The 27,643-nt window shown below is 38.4% G+C and overlaps 1 protein-coding gene across 28 annotated transcripts in view; it reads left to right on the top strand.

Annotated features, from left to right (window-relative positions):
- The window catches only part of CCDC7 (coiled-coil domain containing 7), a 459,676-nt gene that overhangs the window by 367,870 nt on the left and 64,163 nt on the right, over positions 1-27,643 (top strand). For 27 of the 28 annotated variants that reach the window (XM_063710186.1, XM_063710188.1, XM_063710189.1 and 24 more), the window contains 2 exons: positions 13,313-13,396; positions 22,966-23,049. In XM_063710186.1, the coding sequence (XP_063566256.1) occupies positions 13,313-13,396; positions 22,966-23,049 (168 nt within the window). The remainder of the gene's footprint in view (positions 1-13,312; positions 13,397-22,965; positions 23,050-27,643) is intronic. The other variant, XM_063710191.1, reaches the window with a different exon arrangement.

The raw sequence follows: 27,643 nt of genomic DNA, 5'->3' as shown, positions 1-27,643 counted from the left end.
CATTGACATTACAGGTATTAAAGAAGGAAACAAAGTGGAGAAAGGGATGGAAAGCTTATTTAGTGAATTAAATGATGAAAATTATTTCAAGTCTGAAGGGAGACATGGATGTCTAGATCCATGAAGCTCAAAGTTCTCAAACAGATTCAGTCGAAAAAAGTCATTTTCAAGGCACATTATAATCAAACTGTCAAAGTCAAAAGAATTTTTAAAACAGCAGGAGAAAAGCATCAAGTGACATCGAGGACATTTCCATCAGATTTCTTTGTAGAAATTTTGCGGGCCAGCAGAGAATTGAATGATATGTTCAAAGTGCTAAAAGAAAAAAAAAATTAGTCAAGAATACTATACCCATCAAAGATGTTCTGAGAAATAAAGGAAAAATAATCTTTTTACAAACAAAACATGAGGGAATTTATTACCACTATATTTATCTTACAAGAAATGCTCAAGGGATTTCTTCAAGTGGAAAGAAAAGGACAATAAATACTATCATGAATACATATGGAAGTATAAACTCATCATGGGTAGAGATAAACAAAAAAATCCAGAATACTGTAATGGTGGTATGTAGATCATATATATCTCTAGAATAAAGGTTAAAAGTCAAAATTGTCAGAAATAACTAAAGCTACAATAAGTTACATAATTCAAAAAGATGTAAATTGTGACATCAAAATCATAAATGGGGGAAGATACAAATCTACAGTTTAGATATGCGACAAAAATAAAGTTGTTATCAGCTTAAATTACTTGCTTAAAACCTAGATGTTGGCTGGGCATGGTGGCTCATGCCTGTAATCCTAGCACTTTGGGAGGCTGAGGTGGGCAGATCACCTGAGGTCAGGAGTTCAAGATCACCCTGGCCAACATGGTGAAACCCCATCTCTACTAAAAATACAAAAATTCGCTGTGTGTGGTGGCATACGCTTGTAACTCAGCTGCTCTGGAGGCTGAGGCAGGAGAATCACTTGAACCCAGGAGGCAGAGGTGGCAGTGAGCCGAGATCACGCCATTGCACTCCAGCCTGGGTGACGGAGCAAGACTCTGTCTCACCTAGATGTTTTATGTAAGCCACAAGGTAATTATAGCAGATTTACAAACAATAAAGAGAAAAGAATCAAAGCTTAGAACTACAAAAAATATTAAATCACAAAGGTAGGCAGCAAAAGAGAAGGAAAAGGGCAAAAGATCTACAAAATAACCAGGAAACAAATAACAAAATGATAATAGTAAGTTCTTACCTATAAATAACCTTGAATGTAAATGGAATAAATTCTTCAATCCAGGACATAGATTGGCTGAGTAGATTTTTAAAAATACACCTTCTTCTTATTAGGGTGTATTAATCTTGAATACTTTCACTTAGGTGAAATTTGGTGTTAGTCATGCAATTCAGGGAAGACTTTGGAATGCAAAGGATTTACTGACATGATTCTTTACTACTTTTATGTCTGGTAGTAGATTACATATGTCCATTGGAAGATTACATAATCAAGGCTGAACAACTAAAAGGTTATTCCCTTCAAGAATAAAATTTTGAGCCATCTTAACTAGGGAAGAGCCTTAGGTAGCCAAGCAGTTGGCTGTGGGAAAGGGAGGACATGGAATTATTGGTGGAAGGAAGTGAAAAATATAAATTGAAGCCTTGTAATGGATTATAAATCCATTACTATAGTACCTGTACATATTTTAATGTATATATTAGTCGTGTTTTTTTCTCCCTTTCTGTCTCTTAGTCTTATGTGTTTTGATATTAGCTTTACAATTTACTTATAAATCAAAAAAACATCTGAATGAGATCAGAAGGACAGAATAACCTTTATTAGTACCACTTTTGCTGTATCCCATACATTTGGTATGTTGCATTCCCATTTTCATTTGTTTCAAGAAATTTTACATTTCCTTAATTTCTTTATTCATACATTTGTTATTCAAGAAAATGTTGTTTAATTTCCATGTGTTAATACAATTTCCAAGGTTTGTCATATTATTGATTGTAGTGCATTTATTACATTGTGCTTCAAAAAATGCTTGGTAGAATTTCTTTATTTTTGAATTTATCGAGACTGTTTTGTGGTATAACTATGATCTATTCTGGGGAATATTCCATGTGCTGACAAAAACTGAGTATTCTACAGCAGTTGTGTGAAATAGTTTCTAAATGTCAGTTAGGCCTGTTTGGTCTAGTATGTAGTTTAATTTCAAAGTTTCCTGTTTTTCTACTTTTATATTAGGTTCAGGGTATATGTGGAGGTTTGTTACATGGGTAAATTGCATATTGCTAAGGCTTGGTATTTGAAAGATCTCATCACCAAGGTGGTGAGCATAGTACTCCATAGGTAGCCTTCCCACCCATGTCCCTCTCCCACTCTCCTCCACATCAGGCAGTCCCCAGTATCTATTGTTCCCATCTTTGTGTCCACATTGCAGTATTTGGTTTTCTGTCCCTGCATTGTCTTAGGATAGTGGCCTCTAGTTGCATCTATGTTGCTGCAAAGGACATGATTTTATTCTTTTTTATAGTTGCATCATTTCCGTGGTGTATTGTACCATATTTTCTTTATCCAGTCCACAGTTGATGACAATCATGGTTGATTCCATGTCTTTGCTATTGTGAATAGTGCGGTAATGAACTTTTGAGTGCATGTGTCTTTTTGGTAGAATGATTTATTTTCCTTTGTGTATATAACCAACAGTGGCATTGTTAGGACAAATGGTAGTTCTATTTTGAGTTCTCTGGGAAATTTCCACACTGCTTTCCACAGTGGCTGAACTAAGTTACATTCCCACCAGCATTATTATAGAAGTGTTTCCTTTTATTTTTCAACATTGACAGCATCTGTTGTTTTTTTGACTTCTTAAAAGTAGCTGTTCTGACTAGTGTGATATGTTATCTCATGGCTTTGATTTGTATCTCTCTAATATTAGTGATAATGAGCAATTTTTCATATATATTTTCATATATTTGTTGGTGCATGTATGTCTTCTTTTGATACATGTCCTTTTCCCATATTTTAATGGGGTTATTTGCTTTTGCTTGCTGATTTATATTCCTTATAGATTATGGATATTAGACTTTTGTCAAATGCATAGTGAGGGTGAACAGATCAGACTTTCCCCAGTTCCATAGGAAAGTCAGCCCTGTTCTCTCTAGGTATGGCAGCCTACTCAGGCTAGAGACATCCCTTCCTTAGGAGCTGTTCAGGGTCTGGAAAGCATCCTAGTGCTTGGCAACCCCATGTAGGGTTCCCAGATTTCTCCCCATTTAGTCTTGGCATCTGGATCAATCAATATTGAATAGATTCAATATTTCAGTTGAATCTATTTGGTTTTCTCTGACTTTCCTATACCTGAATATTTATATCTTTCTCAGGGTTTGGAAAGTTTTCTGTTATTCTTAAAAATAAACTTTGTATTCGTTTTTCTTGCTCAGTTTCCTCTTGAACAGTAATAATTCTTAGATTTGGTCTTTTGAGATTTTTAAATATTTTGTAGGCAATCTTTGTTCCATGTCATTCTTTGTTCTTCCCCCCTTCACTCTGTATTTTCAAATAGGTTGTCTTCAGGCTCACTGGTTTTTCCTCTGCTTGATCTATTCTGCTGTTGAGAGCCTCTAAAAATTTTTCAGTTAAGCAAATGTATTTCTCAGCGCCAAGATTTGTTTGATTTTTAAAATTATTTCAATCTCTGTTAAATTTCTGTGATAGATTTCTGAATTGCTTTTATTTGTAATCTTGTAGACTACTGAGTTTCCTTAAAACTTCTATTTTGAATTTTTGGTCGGAGAACTCTCATCATCTCATTAGCATCAGTCATTGTTTTTTTGCTTTTCCAATTGAAGAAGTCATGGTTCCTTGTTTGCTGTTATTTATTGGGGATGTATTCCTGTATCTTTGCATTTAAGGATTAATTATTTATTTGTCTTCTTTGTCTGGCTTGTTTTGGGTTTTATTAGATACATTTGCTTAGAGATTCTTTGCAATTTCCATATTAAATTTTTTTCACTGCCTTATTTTTGGCACTAGGTGGAGCCTTAAACCCAGGTTTCCCTTGGCCTTAGTAAACAAAGCAATGCCCTTCTCAAAGTGGGGGTTCCCAAAGGTGTGGGAAGGGTAGCTGGAAGTTTGTGCCCAGAGGACCTGTGGAATATACCTCCTACACAATAGTGCTTCTTATACGTTATTAAATTTTCTCTTGCTGCGTTTGGATCCTATATTTGTTTTGGAACTTTGAGAGCCACTCTTAGTAGCCACTGATTTGACATCCCCTTTGGCCAAGTTACAGAGCAGTTTCGAGGGCTAAGGATGATAGGCTTACTTCTCCCTCTGTCTCCTCTGTTCTCAGGGATATTTCTCACTTCAGGCTCTCTTATTCTTCCCAGGGATTGAGGCAGGGACAAGTCGCTGTCTGCTTTGAGTTTTTGTTGCTTCTCTGTGGTCCTATCCTAAAAATTGTCTCATTCTCATAATGGGTTCTTGGATATTGCTGGTCATAATATTGATGCTGTATATTTCTTTATGGCTTTCTGTGGGGGAAAGGGAGTAAAGCCAGATTGCTTCTATGCCAACATTTTAAAACCAGAAGCTTTCAATACTCAATTATTGTTTAGTAATCTCCCACCAACTGTCTTAAGTCTATGGGTTCTCATTTGCTCACAGATAATTCTGCTACAAACCTCACATCTGCCTGCATTTCTGGCTGCAACTATGTGCAAAGGATAATGGCATATCTTCTATCTCCCAAATATAGTATGGATATCTTTTTTTGGTAAATTCTATCTTATAAAAATACAGAGAAATGGATTTAGCAATGTAGTTTCCTAAACTTTCTGTGCAGAGAATAGATCTTAGAAACATGGAGCAATGATACTTATTTGCCATGCCCAAAATGCTTCTTTCAGTTTCTCAAATGTTTTATATTTCACTCCATCAGAGGACCTTTGCACTTGCTTTTCACACTTTCTGAGATATCTATTTCCCAGAATTCAGTATTTGGAATTCCTGAAGAATAAATAAAATGTACAATATATTATAAGGCATAATTGAAGAATTAATTTTACAATAATGGATGACCCAAATCTATAAGTTGAAAAGACATCCCAGGACAAATTGGGAATTAATAACATATAAAAATAGCCTGGTGAAATTTACTGGCCTTTTAAAATTATTTTAAATATACAGAATTCTAGGGGCATCAGACTTTACCCTCTCCTCCAAAAATTCCACACAAAATTTAAAAGACAATCTACTTAAGACGGGGGAAGAAACAAGGTGACCTCAGAATTGTTCTAAGAAGTCATTATATGAAAAGATACTTGCACACGCATGTTTATAAGCAGCATAATTCACAATTGCAAAAATGTGGAACCAACCTAAATGCCCATCAATCGAGTGGATAAACTGTGGTATGTGTATGTATATATGTGTGTGTGTATATATATATGTGTATATATATACACACATATATACACACACACATATATATGTGTATATATATGCGTATATATATGTGTGTATATATATGCGTATATATATACATATGTGTATATATATGCGTATATATATACATATGTGTATATATACATATATAATATATATCATGGAATACTACTCAGCCACAAAAAGGAATGAATTGATGACATTATCAGTGACATGGGTGACATTGGAGTCTATTATTCTAAGTGAAGTAACTCAGGAATGGAAAACCAAACATTGTATGTTCTCACTCATAAGTGGGAGCTAAGCTATGAGGATGCAAAGGCATAAGAATGACACAATAGACTTTGGGGACTCAAAAGCAAAGGGTGGGGAGGGAGTAAGGGATAAAAGGCTACAAATTGGGTGCAGTGTATACTGCTTGTATGATGGGCGCACCAAAATCTCACAGATCACCACTAAAGAACTTATATAACCAACACCACCTGTTCCCCAATGATTATGGAAATAAAAACATAATTTAAAAAATAAATAAAAAATAAAACAAAAGGGAAAAAGTTTGCTAGTGGGTCACTAGGGGTGATGGTGAGTGGTGCCACTTCTACTTCCACCCTTGATTACTGGACCCATGAATCCTGGCTATGGGAGAAGGAGTACCACAAATTGGGTGTTGATTCAGAGCATACACAGCCTTCTGGAGAACTTTGCCCCAGCCCTGTAAAGTATTGCCACCTAATTGGCTTTGTAATTGTGACTTCAAAAGGCCATTCCACCTTTCTATCACTCCAGCTGCTTCAGGATGATAGGGAACATGGTAAGACCAGTGAATTCCATGAGCATGAGTCTACTGCTGCACTTCTTTATCTATAAAGTGAATACCTTGGTCAGAGGCAATACTACGTGGAATACCATGATGGTGGATAAAGCATTCCATGAGTCCATGGATAGTAGTTTTGGCAGAATCATTGTATGCATCATAGGCAAACCCATAACTGGAGTACGTGTCTATTCTGGTGAGGACAAACCTCTGCCCTTTCCATGATGACAGAGGTCCAGTATAATCAACCTGCCACCAAGTAGCTGGCTGATCACCCCGAGGAATGGTGCCATATAGAGGGCTCAGTGTTGGTCTTTGCTGCTGGCAAATTGGACACACAGCAGTGGCTGTAGCCAGATCAGCCTTGGTGAGTGGAAGTCCACATTGCTGAGCCCATGCGTAACCTCCATCCCTGCCACCATGACCACTTTGTTCATGGGCCCATTGGGCAATGACAGGCGTGGCTGAGGAAAGAGGCTGAGTGGTGTCCACAGAACGGGTCATCCTATCCACTTGATTATTAAAGTCCTCCTCTGCTGAGGTCACCCGTTGGTGAGCACTCACATGGGATACAAATATCTTCACAGTTTTTGACCATTCAGAGAGGTCCATCCACATACCTCTTCCCCAAATGTCTTTGTCACCAATTTTTCACTCATGCTTCTTCCAAGACCCTGACCATCCAGGCAAACTATTGGCTACAGCCCATGAATCAGCATATAATTGCACATCTGGCCATTTCTCCTTCCATGCAGAGTGCACAACCAGGTGCACTGCTCAAAGTTCTGCCCACTGGGAAAATTTCTCTTCACTGCTGTCCTTCAGGGATGTCCTAGAAAGGGGCTGTAGTGCTGTAGCTGTCCACTGTTGGGTGGTGCCTGTGTATCATGCAGTATCATCTGTGAACCAGACCCTACTATTCTCTTCCTCTGTCCACTGATCATAGGGAACTCCCCGTGAGGCCATTGGTGCAGGCTAGGGGAGAGAAGGCAGGGTGGCAGGAGTGGGGACCATGGGCATTTGAGCCACTTCCTCATGTAACTTACTTGTGCCTTTAGGAGCTGTTCGAGCCCGATCATGTATATACCACTTCCATTTGATGATGGAATGCTGCTGCGTATCACCTACTTTATGGCTAGATGGGTCAGAAAGCACCCAGTTCATGATAAGCAGTTCAGGTTGCATTGTGACTTGATGACCCATAGTCAAATGTTTAGTTTCTACCAAAGCCCAGTAACAGGCCAAGAGCTGACTCTCAAAAGGAGAATGATTATCTGCAGAAGATGGCAGAGCCTTGCTCCAAAATCCTAGAGGGCTCCACTGTGATTCACCTATGGGGGCCTGCCAATGTCTCCAAACAGCATCTCTATCTGCCACTGACACTTCACGCACCATTGGGTATGCTGGGTCATATGACCCAAATGGCAGAGCAGCTTGCATAGCACCCTGGACTTATTGCAGAGCCTTCTCCTGTTCTGGACCCCACTAAAAATTGGCAGCCTTTTGGATCCCTGGATAAATGGGCCAAAATAACCCACCAAAATGAGGAATGTGTTGCCTCCAAAATCCAAATAGGCCCACTAGGTGTTGTGACTCCTTCTTGGTTGTAGGAGGGGCCAAATGCAGCAACTTATCCTTCACCTTAGAAGGAATATCTTGACAGGCCCCACACCACTGGATCCCTAGAAATTTTACTGAGGTAAAAGGTCCCTGAATTTTAGTTGGATTTATTTCCCATCCTCTGGCATGCAAATGTCTCACCAATAAGTCCAGTGTGTTTGCTACTTCTCACTCACTGGATCCAATCAGCATAATGTCATCAATATAATGGACCAGTGTGATATCTTGTGGAAGGGAAAAGCAAACAAGATCTCTCCAAACAAGATTATGACACAAAGCTGGAGACTTGATATATCCCTGAGGTAGTACAGTAAAGGTATGTTGCTGGCCTTGCCCACTGAAGGCAAATTGCTTCTGGTGGGCCTTATGGACAGGAATGGAGCAAAAGGCATTTGCCAAGTCAGTGGCCACATACCAGGTATCAGGAGATGTGTTAATTTGCTCAAGCAATGAAACTAGATCTGATACAGCAGCTGCAGTTGGAGTAAACACTTTGTTAAGCTTACGATAATCCACTATCATTCTCCAAGATCCACCTGTCTTCTACACAGGCCAAATGGGAGAGTTGAACGGGGATGTGGTGGGAATCACCACCCCTGCATCTTTCAAGACCTTGATGGTGGCAGTAATCTCTGCAATTTTTGTAAGGATGCGATATTATTTTGATGTATGATTTTTCTAGGTAGAGGCGGTTCTAATGGCTTCCATTTGGCCTTTCCCACCATAACAGCCCTCACTTTACCAGTCAGGGAGCCAATGTGGAGGTTCTGCCAGCTACTAAGTATGTCTGTCCCAATTATGCATTCTGGCACTGGGGAAATGACCACAGGGTGAGTCCAAGGACCCACTGGAGCCACTCTATGTTGGATCTGAGCTAAAACTCCATTAATTACCTGACCTCCATAAGCCCCTACCTTAACTGGAGGATCACAATAACATTTTTGAGTCCCCCGGAATCAATGTCAGCTCAGAGCCAGTGACCAGTAGTCCCTGAAAGGTCTGATTATTTCCCTTTCCTCTATGCACAGTTACCCTAGTAAAAGGCTGGAGGTCTCTTTGGGGAAAGATGGAAGAAAGATTAACAGCATAAACTGTTGGTAGTGTAGTGGGATCCTTCCTCAAGGGGATCCAGCCTTTCCTTCAAGTAAACTGGTTCAAGTTTACAAACTGTAAACTGGTTCAAGTTTATAGACTGTAAACTGGTTCAAGTCTGGAAATTGGTTGAGGGTCCATGATTCTGTCTTTATAATTCAAATCAGTCTTTTGTCCACTTGACATGGAATTTTTCTGCTTATATAAATTGAGTAAAAATGCAGTGGGCTTCCTAGCAATTTCACTTCTAGAAACACCGTGATTAATTAGCCAATGCCAGAGCTCTACATGAGTCAGACTATTCTGATTGCTACTTTGCCTCTGCTGTCCATTGCAGTAACTATGCCCACCTTGCCTTTGATGGTTGAGTGCCACCGCTTGGCCTCTGCCATCTTGGGATCCAATTATTCCCACTGCATTTAAATTTTATAGCTGAAGTGACTGTGGTTCCCACTGTAAGATCTGGCATACAGAGAAGAGCAATCACAGAGCTCTTCAAGGATGCAGGTGCTGCCCACACAAATCTATTTCATGAAGTATTGGTCAAGATTATGTCTTCTGGACCCTCCCAGCTGGGACGAGTAGGTCTAAAGTGACTAATCCACTCTGGCATCCTGATCTCCTAAGCCTTTGGATCTTTTTCTCTACATTAAACCAAGAGAGATCAGGCATTTCCAGCTCGCTCACAGTGGGCCATCTTTTAATCCATATTTCAGCTAACAAAACCAATAAACTATTAGAATCTTTTTTAACTCCCCAGGCTGCAACATTAAATGCAGAATCCCTGCTTAGTGGGCCTAAATCAATAAATTAAGCCTGTTCCAACTTTATGTTCCTTCCACCATTATCCTACACCCTTAATATTCATTCTCATGCATGTGCTCCAGATTTCTGCTTAAATAAATTAGAAAACTCAAGCAGTTCTTTTGGAGTGTAGTGCACCTCCATGTGGGTTACACTTTGAACCTCAACTCCAGGGGTCTGCCAGGACTTCAGCCTAATTATAGGTCTAGAAGCAAACAGGGGTGTTGGGAGTGGGTCCTGAGGAAAATCAGCATTGTCTTGCCTGGCACCTGCCCCAAGGGAGGCCATCACTGTTACCTCAGGCAGTGCAGGGTTAATTTCCTCAGCAAATGTGGAAGGGCTGATGGCAGCGTGGGTCATAGATTGGGGAGGGGATGTTGCCACCACTTGGAGTGGGGAGGCTGTTTCCTCCGCCCAAAAAGTCTCATCAGAATTTAGGAGCTCAGTGTCTCCAGCCTCATCAGGGTCCTCCCACATGTCCCCATTTTAAGTTGCATGGTCCCATTCTTTTCCAATCAATGTCCTCACTTTAATAGTAGATACCTGGTGAGGTTGTGCATACATCTTTTGTTGCAGGTCAGCCACTCACAGGATAAGAGCTTGTGTCTGATTTTCCACAATTTCAGCTTTTATTCTACAGGAGATAAGACTCTCACTTAGGGCAATCTTAGAAGATTTGAGGCTTAGTATGTGCTTCTAGAGCCAGGAGATAGAATCCCTGACTTCATTTTCTTTTATCACATTGTCTAGTGAACTTAGGAGCAACCAACCAACTTCTTTACATTCCGTAGTTCTTCACATATGGTCAAAGGTATTATGTATAGAGTTACTAAACTCCTTGCATCTCCTGAGCAGTGAATCAGGAGTATCAAATGCATTTATTTTGCATAACTCTCTAAACAGTTCACACCAAGAACTATCAGTGTTCTCCATACTATTAGAAGTAGAATCCTTAGCATTTTTGGGTCTAATCATATTAAGCAGGCAACTCCAGAAACCCCAAAGGCAACTAAATACTCCATCCTTAAAATTCTGTTCCTCTAGAACCACTCCCAGTACCAAAATCTGTATTAGGATTCTCTTGAGGGCTGGACTAAGAGGATAGATGTATAGACAAAAGGGAGTTTATTGAGGAGTATTGACTCATACAATCAAAAGGTGAGGTTCTTCAGTAGGCCATCTGCAAGCTGAGGAGCAAGGAAGCCAGTCCTATTTCCAAAACCTCAAAAGTAGGGAAGCTGACAGTGCAGCAGAAGGCCTGAGAGCCCCTGGAAAACTACTGGTGTAGGTCCAAGAGTCCAAAAGCTGAAGAACTTTGAGTCTGGTGTTCAAGGGCAGGAAGCATCCAGCACACGTGAAAGATGTAGGCTAGGAGACTAAGCCAGTTTAGTCTTTCACATTCTTCTGCCTGCTTTTATTCTGGCCATACTGGCAGCTGATTAGGTGGTGCCCACCCAGATTGAGAGTGGATCTGCCTCTCCTAGTCCACTGACTCAAATGTTAATTTCCTTTGGCAACACCCTCACAGACACACCCAGGAACAATACTTTGCATCCTTCAATCTAATCACATTGATACCTTGTTTTATTTCATCATAATTTGAGAAGATAACTGATATGATTTTCACTTTTTAATATTTGTTTAGACTTGTTTGTGGCCTGATATGTGATCTTCCATGTGCCAATGAGAAGCATGTGTATTCTGCACTTGATCTTAGCCAAAAGGCGAAGTGATGAGAATGTGTATTCAGTAGTTGTTGGAGGAAATGTTCTGTAAATGTCTGTTAGGTCCATTTGATATATAGCGCAGTTTAAGTTTAATGTTTCTTTGTTGATTTTCTGTCTAGATGATATCCAGTGCTGATAGTGGGATGCTGAAGTTTCCAACTATTATTGTCTTGGGGACTCTTTCTCTCCTTAGCTCTAATAATAATTCCTGTTTAGAACTGGGTTCTCTAGGCTTAGCTTTTTATATATTTATAATTGTTATATCCTCTCTCTGGATTGATTTCTATATCATTATATACTAATCTTTTTGTCTCTTTTTTAAAATTTAAAGTCTATTTGTCTATTGTAAGTATAGCTATTTCTTAACTCTTAGTTTCCATTTGTGTGCATAATCTTTTTCGATTCATTCACTGTCAGTCTATGTGTGTCTTTACAGGTAAAATGAATTTCTTGTAGGCATCATATAGTTGCTTTTGGTTTTTTGTTATCAATTCTGTCTGTCTATATCTTTTAATTGAGGAATTTAAACCACTTACATTCAAGATTGTTATTGATAGATAAGAACTTGTTCTTGTCATTTTGTTGTCTTCTAATTGTTTTGTATATTTTTTATGTTATTTCTTAGCTTTGTAATTGGTGGCTTTTTATATTCATCTTTTCATTTGTGTGTCCCTCTTCCAGTATGTTTCTGATATGGTTTGGATGTTTGTCGCCTCCACCATTGAAACTACCATTTAATTGAACACTTTAAATGGGTAAATTATATAGTATGATATACACTCCTAATCACTACTTTCTAATATAAATTTCCCACTAATAACTTTCAGATATTTTAACATTTGTTCATGAATTTAACTATTTCTCAAAAAAGAAAAAGACATCCATCTATTATGTCTAGGTAACAACTGGTTTTAGTTTCCAGTGTTTACAGGTTTCTAGTAGGCACATGTGCTGCTGGAACTAGATTTCACTGACAAAACTTTAGTCCCAGTAGTTGACTTTAGTTCATCAATCCTAATCACCCCTTTCTAACATAAATTCCTCCTTAATAAATTTCAGGTATTTTTCCTGTTATTAAACATGGTTAGACTACTAAATCCAACAAAAAAGTCAAATTGTGTAAAAACTCCAATGGAAAAGTACCCAATTTTACTCCTTGTATTTCTGCAAATTTAATCATATCCTAAGCTACGAGGTCCACATGGTAAAGGGACCTAAGAAGGCATGTTTTCCTCAATCTACAAGATATCTTATTAGTTTCCATCACTGGTGCTTACTTGGTTTAAAGTTAACCTAAAAATCACATTAAAATATTTCTGGATGAGTCAAAGTATTTCTGCACTATAATAATTTCCTGTGATTATGAAGATCATTGTTTTCAAGTTGCTAGGTGAAAAAAAAGTTATGTTTCATCTTACCAGGTATATCCATGTGGTATGAATGTGATTCAATATAAACTTTAAAGTCATGTTATTATCATAAATTCTGTAGGATATTTTAATTTTGCGTTACGGATAAGCACTGTTCAAAGTATTGTGGGGCATCAGGTTGTGCAACAACTTTGTTTTCACCTCGATATGTGGTCTTGGTTGAATCACTAAACATTTCTATGCCTCAATACGCTAAGGCTTATATGATTGCTAACAGACCTTCCACTCCTAATGTTTAGTGATTTGGCAATTCAGACATTTTGCTATAACTTTTATTCATTAATAACAAAGGCTGATTAATTTAACACACACACACACACACCCCTCACATTCCTATGTAAGGATTACCTTGCAAAGTATTTTTAAATCTATCTATTTCTATAGAGACTGATATAGAAAGCTTGAGAGGTGCTTTGGGAAGATGCTTATTAAATGATGAGTTCAAGACACAGTCAAAGAGTTTCCCTGGTAAGAAAATATTTTTAAGTCTAATATTTCTCATTTATTTTTCTCCTTCAAAGTTTAAGTGTGTATCCTTAATAGCAATAGTGCCCATTTGTTATTATGACATGGGCACAGGTTCTCATGAATACCCTCCCATATTTGGTTTTACTCTAGAACATATTTACTAGAAATGTAAAGCTAGCTAGATATTATTACTTTTAGGACTCATCCATTTAGAAAGTAATCCATAAAATAATATAGTATAGTGAGCTTAGAATATACTTGGGACAAGTATGTTCAAAATTATTTTAGTCCCTTTCTATTTACAGTTTAGATAGAAAGTTACTTTAAATTTGCAAAAGCAGAAAGGCTATCTGATGAGTGCAATAAGTAAAGGAAAAAGACAGTTGTTTTATTCTTACAAATTCCCTCTATACTTTAAAATGTCAGGCATAGTAATAATCTCTCAACTATGGCAGAATCCTTCAGTTGTGTAAAATAGTTCAGATATTATACTACTGCCTTTGGTACAAGAGTAGCAGTGTTAGGCAAAACACCCTTTGATCTCTGGTGTGATACAAAGGAAGGCAGACAGGTTAATAGAGAATTAAATAAAAGACATACTCAAAGAGGGACCCTCTAAAACCACTGTCATCCAGAGGTGGTTGTTACATGCCCAAAGCTGTTTTATTGTAGGAACGGCATTAGAGGCTTCACATTGCAGGATGTATTGAGCCATTCTTGCATTGCTATAAAGGAATACCTGAGACTGGGTAATTTATAAAGAAAAGAGGCTGTACAAGCATAGTGCCAGCATCTACTTGGCTTCTGGGGAGGCCTCAGGGCGCTTTTACTCACGGCAGAAAGTAAAGCAGAACAGGCACATTACATGACAAGAGCAGGAGCAAGAGAAAGAAGGGGGAAGGTGCTACATACTTTTGAACAACTGGATCTCACAAGAACTCATATACTATTGTGAGAACAGCACCATTCCATGGAGAAGGATCTGCCCTTGTGACACAAACACGTCCCACCTCCAACAATGGGGATTACATTTCAACATGAGATTTGGACAGGAAAAACATACAAACCATATCACAGGGGAAAGAGGCTTCGGTAAAATAATCAAGCCAAATCACTGAAGAAATAAATAAGCAAACAATAATAACATACCCAGAAAGAAGAGGAGAAGAATCAAAATTAAGATTGCTACATTATATGTCTAAAATGTCCAGTTTTCAGCATAAAAGTATGAGTTATTCTAATAAGGAAGAAAGTATGACCCGTACACAGAAGAAAAGCAGGCAAAAAAACAGCTTATGAGAATCCTAGCTGTTAGACTAAGCAGACAATGACTACAAAGCAGTTAGTATAAATATATTGAAAGAACTGAAGGAAACCATTCTTTAACAAGAAAAGGAAGGTATTATGACAATGTTTCATCAAATAGAAGATATCTACAAAGAGATAAAAAATATTTTGCAAAGGGCCACATGGAAATTACAGTGTTAAAAAGTACAAAAATTGGAAGTAAAAATTTACTGGAGGGGTTCAAGTACATTTGAACTGTCCAAAGAAAGAATTAAAAAACTTAAAGTATTAGGAACACTAAAAAGAAAACAGAGAGAGAAAGGAGCAGAAAAAATATGGATGAAAACTTTTTGAAGAATATTTAATGATAAATGAGTCTACACATCCAAGCTCAATTAATTCTAAGTAGAATAAACACAAGCGAATCTATAATCACACTCATAGTAACAATGTTGAAAGATAAAGAGAAAAGCTTAAAAGCAGCAAGAGAAAAACAATGCATGATGTAAAAGAGAACCCCACTAAGATTAAAAGCTGACTACTTATCATTAGGAACTATTAGGGCCAGAAGGCATTGGGACAGCACATTCAAAAAGCTAAATGAAGGACTGTTAACCAAAAATCTTATATCCAGCAAAACTATTTATTGAACATGAAGGTGAAATGAAGATATTTCTAAATAGACTTTTTTTAATTAGAAAATTTATTCCTATCAGAACTGCTTTCCAAGAAATATAGAGTTCTTCAGGTTGAAAACCACTGACCTCTTACACTAACTTGAACCCATAAAACGAACATAGGTTAAAGGAATTCTGTAACTCTGAAAGACCATATAAATATACTTCACTTCTTTCTACTCTTAGTTTTAACTCTTAATTGATATAAAATGCAATTGTATAAAAAATACAGAATTTTCTTGCTGGGACTTTAAAATATAGACATGTAGTATATTCCAGAATGTTAGCACACAGGCGATGGTTGAGAGAAATGATGTATTGAAGTTAAAAAAAAATGACAAGAGAGGGGGCTCCAAGATGACTGTCTTAAAGATATCTGGCACTCTTCTCAACACATACAAAAAAACAAATTTGGGAATTGATAATCGTATTTCAAATAGATCGTCTAATCAGGAACACTAGAATTCAGCAGAGAATTAACAGGAAACACCTGAGGCGTAGAAGGAAAGGGAAAGGAGGCAGCTGACCTAACTAGGATCGATAAAGTCCAGAGAGGCTCCCCAGTGTGGAAAAAGGGTGAGAGGTCCCTAGAAGTCAACATTCCCACCATAGATTCCTGCAATCCTAGCCATGGGAGAGCCACCCTTACAGGCCCTGACCAGTGGCATTGCTCTAGAGAGGGAGCTCATGTGAGTCACACACACACACCGTGAGAACCAAGCAGATGCAGCATAGTGCCTTTTTTCCTCTGCCTCCTGGGTTCAAGTGATTATTCTGTCTTAGCCTCCCAAGTAGCTGGGACTACAGGCATGCACCACCACGCCCAGCTAATTTTTGTATTTTCAGTAGTGATGGGGTTTTTCCATGTTGGCCAGGCTGGTGTGGCCCAACATCCCTACATCGTAGAGCCCCACTGACATCCCCCTGCATCTATGCAGTGAGCTGCAGACACTGCCACTGAGAGCAACTCAATCCTACCCAGTGGCAGGACCACCACACAGTTGGATGCACCCTGAGAACAGGCTCTCCCTGACAACTGCCATTGCTGTTAATGCCACCCAGGCACACCACCTGGGGTCCTGGGGATTTCCCCACCCTGCCTGCCAAAGCATGTGCCCATGCATACCATTGGGGGATCTGAGAACCAGCCCTCTCAGCCTAGAGCCGTGTTTCAGTGCCCAAAAATGCCTCCTAGGGGCCAGGGGATTACCTTGCCCCATCAGTTGCCCTGATTACCAGGGGACCTCACAATAGGCCCAGAAACCTGCCAGCAGCACCAAAGCATGACACCCAAAGGCCGGGGGCTCATCCTGCCCCATTTACCACCACAAGCATCTGTGCACTCTTCCTGGGTCCTGGAGGATGAACTCAGCTAGCCAGTTGTAGCCACTACTAACACCAGTGCATGCTACTTGGGAGCCTGTGGGTTGTTTCACCACTGTGACTTTTATTGCCCACATCATGTACACTGTCTGGAGGCTCAAGGACCCACCTACCTGCTGGCACCATGGCCAGCACTCAAGCAAGCCACCTAGAGGCCCAAGGATTAGCCTGCCTGGACTCACTAATCCTGATGCTCACATATATCACCTGGGGGCCCAAGGATAGGCATGCTCAGCCATTGCTATCACTAATGAGGCCAAGGACTGATTCACCTGGGGTCCCTGTCCCCAGCAAAGCCTCATGGCAGCATCCACTAGCAACTACAGCCTGTCATTGAGGAAATGACAGACATCACTGACACTGTTTATAGCTGAAAAAAAAATTATACAGAGGCTGTATACCACTGCATACACCCAGAATCAAAGCTAAAATGCCCAACCCAGGGTAGGCGTGGTGACTCATGCCTATACCCCAGCACTTTGGGAGGTGAAGGTGGCAGGATCACTTGAGATCAGACATTTGAGGCCAGCCTTGGTTCAAGACCAGTGAGACACTGTCTCTACCAAAAAACTTTTTTTAATTTGAAAAGTGCCCTATCCAACCAACATCATAGATAGCATCTTCAGGAAAAAGTTTTGCTCTGTGAAAGCCAATCCACAAATTGAGAGAAGTGACTGTTACATGAGATGACAGACACATAAGTACACAAGAAACATGAAAAAGCGAGGAAATGTGACACCGCAAAAAGAACACAATAATTCTTCAGCAACAGATTTCAGTGAAAAAGAAATTAATGAAACGCCTGAAACAGAATTGAAAATAATAATATTAAAGAAGCTCAATGAGGTAGAAGAGAACACAGATAAACAATACAAAGAAATCAGAAAAATAATTTTGAGAGGAATGAAAAATTTATTAAAGAGGTAGATATCATTAAGAAAAGAACCAGACAGAAATCCCATAATTCAATTCAATTAATAAAACAAAAAATACATTCAATGGGAGAAAATTTTTGCAATCTACCCATCTGACAAAGGGCTAATATCCAGAATCTACAAAGAACTCAAACAAATTTACAAGAACAAAATAAAACAACCCCATCAAAAAGTGGGCAAAGGATATGAACAGACACTTTTTAAAAGAAGACATTTATGCAGCCAACAGACACAAGAAAAAATGCTCATCATCACTGGTCATCAGAGAAATGCAAATCAAAACCACAATGAGATACCATCTCACACCAGTTAGAATGGCAATCATTAAAAAGTCAGAAAACAACAGATGCTGGAGAGGATGTGGAGAAATAGGAACACTTTTACACTGTTAGTGGGACTGTAAACTAGTTCAACCATTGTGGAAGTCAGTGTGGAGATTCCTCAGGGATCTAGAACTAGAAATACCATTTGACCCAGCCATCCCATTACTTGGTATATACCCAAAGGATTATAAATCATGCTACTATAAAGACACATGCACGCGTATGTTTATTGCGCACTATTCACAATAGCAAAAACTGGGAACGAACTCAAATGTCTATCAGTGATAGACTGGATTAAGAAAATGTGGCACATATACACCATGGATGTGGAAACACACAAATGAGGAAGAAAAAGAACTCAAATGTTACTATGGCAGAGAATCACCAAACCACAATGATAAACAACACAAGAGAAAGAAAGGAACAAAGGATAAAGAAAACAACCAGAAAATAAGAAAACAATAGGAATAAGTTCTCACATATCAATATTATTCTTGAATGTAAACAGAAAATGGCTGAATGGATTTTAAAAACATGACCAAACTATATACTGCCTGTAAGAAACTCACTTCACCTGTAAAGAAACATATAGACTGGTAGTGAAGGAATAGAAAAAATATTCCATGCAAACAGAAACCAAAAGTGAGCAGGAGTAGCTGTACTTATTTCAGATAAAACAGACTTTAAGTCAAAAAACAATAAAAAGAGACAAGGATAATTATTATATAATGATAAAAGGATCAATTCAGAAAGAGGATATACCAATTTTAAACTTATATTCACCCAACATTGAAGCATCCAGATATATAAAGCAAATATTAAATCTAAAGGGACAGAGACAGTCCAATAAAATAATAGCTAGAAACTTCAACACCTCATTCTCAGCATTAGACAGATTGTCTAGACAGAAAATCAACGAAGAAACATTGAGTTTAAACATCAGTTTAAACCAAATGGCCCTAACAGATAATTACAAAGTATTTTCTTCAGTAACTGCAGAACACACATTCTTCTCGTCAGCACATGGAACATTCTCCAGGTTAGACCATATGTTAGGCCACAATAGATGTCTTAACAAATTTTTAAAAATCAAAATCATATCAAGTATCTTTTCAGACCATGACAGATTAAAACTAGAAATCAAAAACTAGAGGAACTTTGGGAACTGTGCAAACACATGGAAATTAAGCAAAGTGCTCATGAATGATCACTGAATCAATGAAGAGATTAAAAAGGAAATCAAAAAATGCTTGAAACAAATGAAAATGAAAATGCAACATATCAAAACCTATGGGATATAACAAAAGCAATGCTAAAAATGGAAGTTTATAGCAATAAACACCTCCATCAAAGAGTAGAAAGATTTCAAATAAATTAACAATGCACCTCAAGAGACTAGAAAAGCAAAAACAAACCAATCACAACAAAAAATAATAGAAGAAAAGCAATAAGGATCAGAGCAGAACTAAGTGAAATAGATACTTAAGCAAAGGATCAACCAAATCAAAACTTGGTGTTTTAAAAAGATGAAATTAATAAACCACTAGGTAGACTAACTTAAAAAAAGATAGAAGATACAAATTAACAAAATCAGAAATGAAAAAGGAGATAGAACTGATACCACAGAATTACAAAAGATCATCAGAAAATATTATGAACAACTATATGCTGATAAACTGGAAAATCTAGAGGAAATTGATAGATTTCTGGACACATATAGCCTACCAAGATTGAATTAAGAAGAAATAGAAAATCTGGTTAATGGGTACTACAAACGTGCTGTTAGATAAAAAGAATAAGTTCTAAAGTTCCGTAGCAGAGGAGATTGATTATAGTTAATAACAATGTATTTTGTATTTCAGAATAGCTAGAGAGAGGTCTAGAAATGTTCCCAACACATGACTAGATGGCTTCACTGCCAATTTTTTCCAAACCTTTAAAGAACTAACACCAATTCCCCTCAAACTATTCCAAAAAATTGAAGAGGATGGAATTCTCTGTAACTCAGTCTACAAGGCCAGCATTTACTCTGATACCAAAACCAGACAAGGACATAAAAAAATAAAAGTACAAGTCAATATCTCTGATGAACATCAACATAAAAATCCCCAACAAAATGCTAGCAAACCAAATTCAACAACATATCAGGAAGATAATGCACTGTGATCAAGTTGGATCTATCCCACGGATGTAAGGGTGGTTTAACATATACAAATCAATAAACAAGGTAGATCAACAGAAAGAAGGACAAAACCATATAATCACCTCAGTAGATGCAGAAAAAACATTTGATAAAATTCAACATTCCTTCATGATAAAATTCTCAAAAACTTAGGCATAAAAGGAATGTACCTCAAACTAATAAAGTCCATATATGACAGACCCACAGCTAACATCATATTGAATGATGATAAATCGCTGAGGTGATATTCTAAATAATCCGACTTGATTTTTATGCACACTATACATATAACCAAATATCACATGTACCGCATAAATAGGCACAAATATTATGTATTAACAAAAAAGAAAATGACAAGATATGATAATCTGAAACCACAGGAACAAATTAATAGAACCAGAAATTATAAATAAGAAGGTTAATATAATACAAATTGGAAATATATATTTTCTTTCTTGCCTCAGCTTTTTAAAAAAGTATAAAATTATATAAAGAAATAATTATAACAACAACTATAACCATGTCTTTATTATTTACAAATGTGCTATGTATAACAATAGCACAAAAATGGGGAACGGAATACAGCTATATGGGAGTAACTTTTCTATATTTCACTGGAATTTAGTATAAATTTAAAGTACTTTTTAAACTTGACTGTGATGATGGTGACAGACATTACTGAATGTATGAAAATCCATAGAATTTAAGATTTTAGATAGCTTATTTAAAATACTCAGTGAACTTCAAGCAGAAAAACATTTTTAAAAGATTTAAAGCAAAGGGAGGATATTGTGAAGGAGAAAGATTGTAACTCTTACTAAATTATAAGTGTCTCCAGCACATACCTTTTAATTTCTAGTATTTAACCCAATATTTCCTCAGATGGTCTCATTTTTTCCCTGATTGTGTAAGGATCATTTGCTTGCTCATTTCAAATGAACCTGTCCTTCTTTGATATATCAGTTGAAGAAAGAACAAAGGAAGCTAAAATACATCTGCTGATGTTTCCAGTTTTGAGTCGCTATATCTCTTATATTGTTACTTGATTACTGAAAACTTGTTCTGCTCAATCTTATGGATCACTTTTTACTTTGATAGTGAGGCAGTGCTCAGTATAGAATGCAGTTGTGGCATATTTGAGCAGCTGGTGTCATAATGCAACCATTTACATTATTCATGTATTCACCAATTTTCCCAAAACAACAACAACAACAACAACAACAACAACAAACCACTCTACAATACAATGGAAGGATTATGACAAGTGTCCAACCATAGTTATGTACTCTGCTAGAGCCAATTCTACCCACAGAATCTTAAGCCCAACGTTGACCTTATGTCACCAATCCTCATTATCCCCTTTTCAATATGAATTTCTTTTTAATAATTTTTATACGTTTTTATCTCATTGAACTTAGTAGTTTCTAATTCCAGGAAAATATCAAACCACATAAAAACTTAAATGGAAACGGATCCAATAACAATTCTGATAGTGCTGCAAATCTGACCATTACCTCCTTGATTCATGTTCAAGGGACCTCAGAGGGCAGTTTTTCTCAGTTTGACAAATATCTTGTAATGTTTTTCATAACCAATATCTAAAGAATTTACAATTACATAACGTAAAAGGGGAAAGAAATATTCCTCAATGAATCAAATAATTTCTGCCTCATGATAAGTTTCTGTGACTAATGAGGCCATGGTTTGCAGCTTGACCTATGGAAAAAAATGTTCCACCTCACATAGTACATACCTACAGGTTGAGTATATTTTTAGTGTAAACTTGAAAGATACATTGTCATCATAATGTCCCTAGGATGATTTCAGTTTGCATAAGAAATAGCATTGTAGGCCGGGCGCGGTGGCTCACGCCTGTAATCCCAGCACTTTGGGAGGCCGAGGCGGGCGGATCACGAGGTCAGGAGATCGAGACCAAGGTGAAACCCCGTCTCTACTAAAAATACAAAAAGTTAGCCGGGCGTAGTGGCGGGCGCCTGTAGTCCCAGCTACTCGGGAGGCTGAGGCAGGAGAATGGCGTGAACCCGGGAGGCGGAGCTTGCAGTGAGCCGAGATCGCGCCACTGCACTCCAGCTTGGGCTACAGTGCGAGACTCCGTCTTAAAAAAAAAAAAAAAAAAAAAAGAAATAGCATTGTATAGAACAATTACTGGTTAAGAAATTATGAAGCATCAGGTTGTGCATCAGTTTTACCTTTCCCTGGCTATATGATATTTCAATTCATTAAACATATCTAAGCCTGAATATAGTGTGGCTTATATAATTGTTAACATCCTTTCCTTTTTAAGGTTTTTGTTATTTTCCAATCCAGACATTTCATTTTAATTCTTCTATAAATACAATTTTTATTTTCATTTGTTTTTTTCTTTTTTGTGACAGAGTCTCGCTGTGTCACCCGGCTGGAGTGCAGTGGCATGATCTCAGCTCACTGCAACCTCCGACTCCTGGGTTTGAGTGATTCTTCTGCCTCAGCCTCCCGAGTAGCTGGGACTACAGGCATGAGCCACCACACCCAGCTAATTTTTGTATTTTTAGTAGAGACGGGGTTTCATCATGTCGGCCAGGATGGTCTCGATCTCTTGACCTCATGATCCACCTGCACTTTGGCCTCCCAAAGTGCTGGGATTACAGGCGTGAGCCACCGTGCCCAGCCACAAATATTTTAAGTTAGTAACACACACACATATATGTACATGCACTCACACTGTCACATTTGTGTATAAATGATTACCTTACAGTGTTTTGATACCTGTTTATTTCTATAGGGCCTGATATAGAACAATTGACAGATGCATTTGGAAGAGATATATTAAAGGATGAATTCAAGACGCGATCAAAGAGTCTCCCTGGTAAGAACAAAAACTTTACACATTTAGTATTTCTGGTTAGTTTATATTCTCTGGAGTGTAACTAAGTGTGCATCTTTAAGGAGAACAGTGCCTATAAATTATTACATAGGCAAAAGTCTTTATGAATTCCCCTCTATAATATTTCAACTCTAGTTTCAACTAGCAATGTAAAATTAGCTTTTCAAAAGCAGAAGGGCTAGATGATGGATGTGATAAGAAGATGAATATAACAGATAGTAACTTTATTGGTTACCAGTTGACTCTATATGGTAAAAATATCAGTCAAGTTTGTAACATCTCAGCTGCAATAAAGTTATTTAGTTACATTTTTCAGAGATTACACAACTGAATTTAGTCCTGGGGTTACAGTGTTAGACACACTTCTCTATGACCGTTGGTGTGATTCCAAAAGAAGACATTTTAACAAATAAATAATGGAAAGAGACATTCAAAGAGTGCCCTGCTAAAACCACTGTCATCCGAGGGAGACTGTTTGCATGCCCAAGGAGATGCCCTCAAAGAGCAACATAAGAGACTTTACACTGTAGAGGAAAGAGACTTTAGGAAAATACTTCTATCAAATCACAAACATACACAAACACCCCACCACCACCAACAACAACAAGCAACAAACAAACAAAAACAACAAGCCCCACAAAAAGGAAGAGTCAATCAACATACAGATTTGCTATAATACGTTATCTAAATTGTCCAGATTTTAGCAAAAAAATTTAGGACATGCACAGAAACAGTACTCTGTAACCCAAACACAAGGAAAAAGGCGAGGAAAACTGCTTGTGAGAGTCCTACATGTTAGATTTAGCAGACAATGATTACAAAGTAGTCAAATAATAATAATAATATCATCAAATAATTAAAACATTTCTCAAAGAAGAAAAAGAAGGTACGATAACAATCTTTTATCAAATAGATGTCAACATTGTGATGTAAATTAAACTTTTTAAAGAACCAAATTAATATTTGGAATTGAAAGGTAAAATAACTGCAAGGGAAAATTCATTACAGGGTCAAGGAAAGATTTGAAATGTCAGAAGAAGGAGTAAGCAAACTTAATATAATGGGAATACCAGAAGGAGAGTCTTCCAAGTAGAGAGAGAATAAGAAAAAATATTTGAAGAAAATTGGCTGAATGCTTTGAAAAATATTTACTGGGTAATATTAATCTATACATCCGAGTTCTATTAAATCTAAGTAGAATAAATACAAATCAATCCATGACCAGACTAATCACTGTAAAAATGTTGAAAGAGAAAGAGAAAATGTACAATGCATCAAGAGGAAAACAATTCATCCAGTAGAAGAGAACCCCAGTGAGATTAACATCTGACTCAGCATTAGAAACTTATGAAGTCCAGAAGGCCGTGGTGTTGTATATTAAAAGTGCTGAAAGAGCGGTGGAGCCAAGATGGCCGAATAGGAACAGCTCCAGTCTACAGCTCCCCGTGTGAGCAATGCAGAAGATGGGTGATTTCTGCATTTCCAACTGAGGTACCGGGTTCATCTCACTGGGGAGTGTCGGAAAGTGGGTGCAGGACAGTGGGTGCAGTGCACCAAGTGTGAGCTGAAGCAGGGTGAGGCATCACCTCACCCGGGAAGCACAAGGGATCAGGGAATTCCCTTTCCTAGTCAAAGAAAGGGGTGACACATGGCACCTGGAAAACCAGGTCACTCCCACCCTAATACTGCACTTTTCCAATTGTCTTAGCAAATGGCACACCAGGAGATTATATCCCACGCATGGCTCAGAGGATCCTACACCCATGGAGCCTCACTCATTGCTAACACAGCAGTCTGAGATCAAACTGCAAGGTGGCAGCGAGGCTGGTGGAGGGGTGCCTGCGATTGCTGAGGCTTAAGTAGGTAAACAAAGCAGCCAGGAAGCTCAAACTGGGTGGAGCCCACCGCAGCTCAAGGAGGCCTGCCTGCCTCTGTAGACTCCACCTCTGGGGGCAGGGCATTGCCAAACAAAAGGCAGCAGAAACCTCTGCAGACTTAAATGTCCCTGTCTGAAAGCTTTGAAGAGAGTAGTGGTTCTCCTAGCACGCAGCTGGAGATCTGAGAATGGACAGACTGCCTCCTCAAGTGGGTTCCTGACCCTCGAGTAGCCTAACTGGGAGGCACCCCCTAGTAGGGGCAGACTGACACCTCACATGGCCGGGTACTCCTCTGAGACAAAACTTCCAGAGGAACGATCAGGCAGCAACATTTGCTGTTCACCAATATCTGCTGTTCTGCAGCCTCCGTTGCTGATACCCAGGCAAACAGGGTCTGGAGTAGACCTCCAGCAAACTCCAACAGACCTGCAGCTGGGGGTCCTGACTATTAGAAGGAAAACTAACAAACACAAATGACATCCACACCAAAACCCCATCTATGCATCACCATCATCAAAGACCAAAGGTAGATAAAACCACAAAGATGGGGAAAAAAAAGAGCAGAAAAACTAGAAACTCTAAAAATCAGAGTGCCTCTCCTCCTCCAAAGGAACGCAGCTCCTCACAAGCAATGGAACAAAGCTGGATGGAGAATGACTTAGATGAGTTGAGAGAAGAAGGCTTCAGATGATCAAACTACTCTGAGCTAAAGCAGGAAGTTCGAACCCATGGGAAAGAAGTTAAAAACCTTGAAAAAAAAATTAGACAAATGGCTAACTAGAATAACCAATGCAGAGAAGTCCTTAAAGGACCTGATGGAGCTGAAAACCATGGCACGAGAAGTACGCGACATATGCACAAGCTTCAGTAGCCGATTTGATCAACTGGAAGAGGGGGTAGCAGTGATGGAAGATCAAATGAATGAAATGAAGCAAGAAGAGAAGTTTAGAGAAAAAAGAATAAAAAGAGACAAACAAAGCCTTCAAGAAATATGGGACTACGTGAAAAGACCAAATCTACGTCTGATTGGTGTACCTGAAAGTGACAAGGAGAATGGAACCAAGTTGGAAAACACTCCACAGGATATTATCCAGGAGAACTTCCCCAATCTAGCAAGGCAGGCCAACATTCAAATTCAGGAAACACAGAGAAAGCCACAAAGATACTCCTCGAGAAGAGCAACTCCAAGACACATAATTGTCAGATTCACCAAAGATGAAATGAAGGAAAAAATGTTAAGGGCAGCCAGAGAGAAAGGTCCCGTTACCCACAAAGGGAAGCCCATCAGACTAACAGCGGATCTCTCGGCAGAAACTCTACAAGCCAGAAGAGAGTGGGGGCCAATATTCAACATTCTTAAAGAAAAGAATTTTCAACCCAGAATTTCATATCCAGCCAAACTAAGCTTCATAAGTGAAGGAGAAATAAAATCCTTTACAGACAAGCAAATGCTGAGAGATTTTGTCACCACCAGGCCTGCCCTAAAAGAGCTCCTGAAGGAAGCACTAAACATGGAAAGGAACAACCGGTACCAGCCACGGCAAAAACATGCCAAATGGTAAAGACCGTCAAGGGTAGGAAGAAGCTGCATCAACTAACGAGCAAAATAACCAGCTAACATCATAATGACAGGATCAAATCCACACATAACAATATTAAACTTAAATGTAAATGGGCTAAATGCTCTAATTAAAAGACACAGACTGGCAAATTGGATAAAGAGTCAAGACCCATCAGTGTGCTGTATTCAGGAAACCCATCTCACATGCAGAGACACACATAGGCTCAAAATAAAGGGATGGAGGAAGATCTACCAAGCAAATGGAAAACAAAAAAAGGCAAGGGTTGCAATCCTAGTCTCTGATAAAACAGACTTTAAACCAACGAAGATCAAAAGAGATAAAGAAGGCCATTACATAATGGTAAAGAGATCAATTCAACAAGAAGAGCTAACTATCCTAAATATATATGCACCCAATACAGGAGCACCCAGATTTATAAAGCAAGTCCTTAGAGACCTAGAAAGAGACTTAGACTCCCACACAATAATAATGGGAGACTTTAACACCCCACTGTCCACATTGGACAAATCAACAAGACAGAAAGTTAACAAGGATATCCAGGAATTGAACTCAGCTCTGCACCAGGTGGACCTAATAGACATCTACAGAACTCTCCACCCCAAATCAACAGAATATACATTCTTTTCAGCACCACACCACACCTATTCCAAAATTGACCACATAGTTGGAAGTAAAGCACTCCTCGGGAAATGTAAAAGCACAGAAATTATAACAAACTGTCTCTCAGACCACAGTGTAATCAAACTAAAACTCAGGATTAAGAAACTCACTCAAAACCGCTCAACTACATGAAAACTGAACAACCTGCTCCTGAATGACTACTGGGTACCTAACGAAATGAAGGCAGAAATAAAGATGTTCTTTGAAACCAATGAGAACAAAGACACAACATACCAGAATTTCTGGGACACATTCAAAGCAGTGTGTAGAGGGAAATTTATAGCACTAATACCCACAAGAGAAAGCAGGAAAGATCTAAAATTGACACCCTAACATCACAATTAAAAGAACTAGAAAAGCAAGAGCAAACACATTCAAAAGCTAGCAGAAGGCCAGAAATAACTAAGATCAGAGCAGAACTGAAGGAAATAGAGACATAAAAAACACTTCAAAAAA

This window comes from Gorilla gorilla, chromosome 8, assembly GCF_029281585.2.
Source record: "Gorilla gorilla gorilla isolate KB3781 chromosome 8, NHGRI_mGorGor1-v2.1_pri, whole genome shotgun sequence".
NCBI lineage: Eukaryota > Metazoa > Chordata > Mammalia > Primates > Hominidae > Gorilla > Gorilla gorilla.
This window is presented reverse-complemented; position numbering and strand designations above follow the sequence as displayed.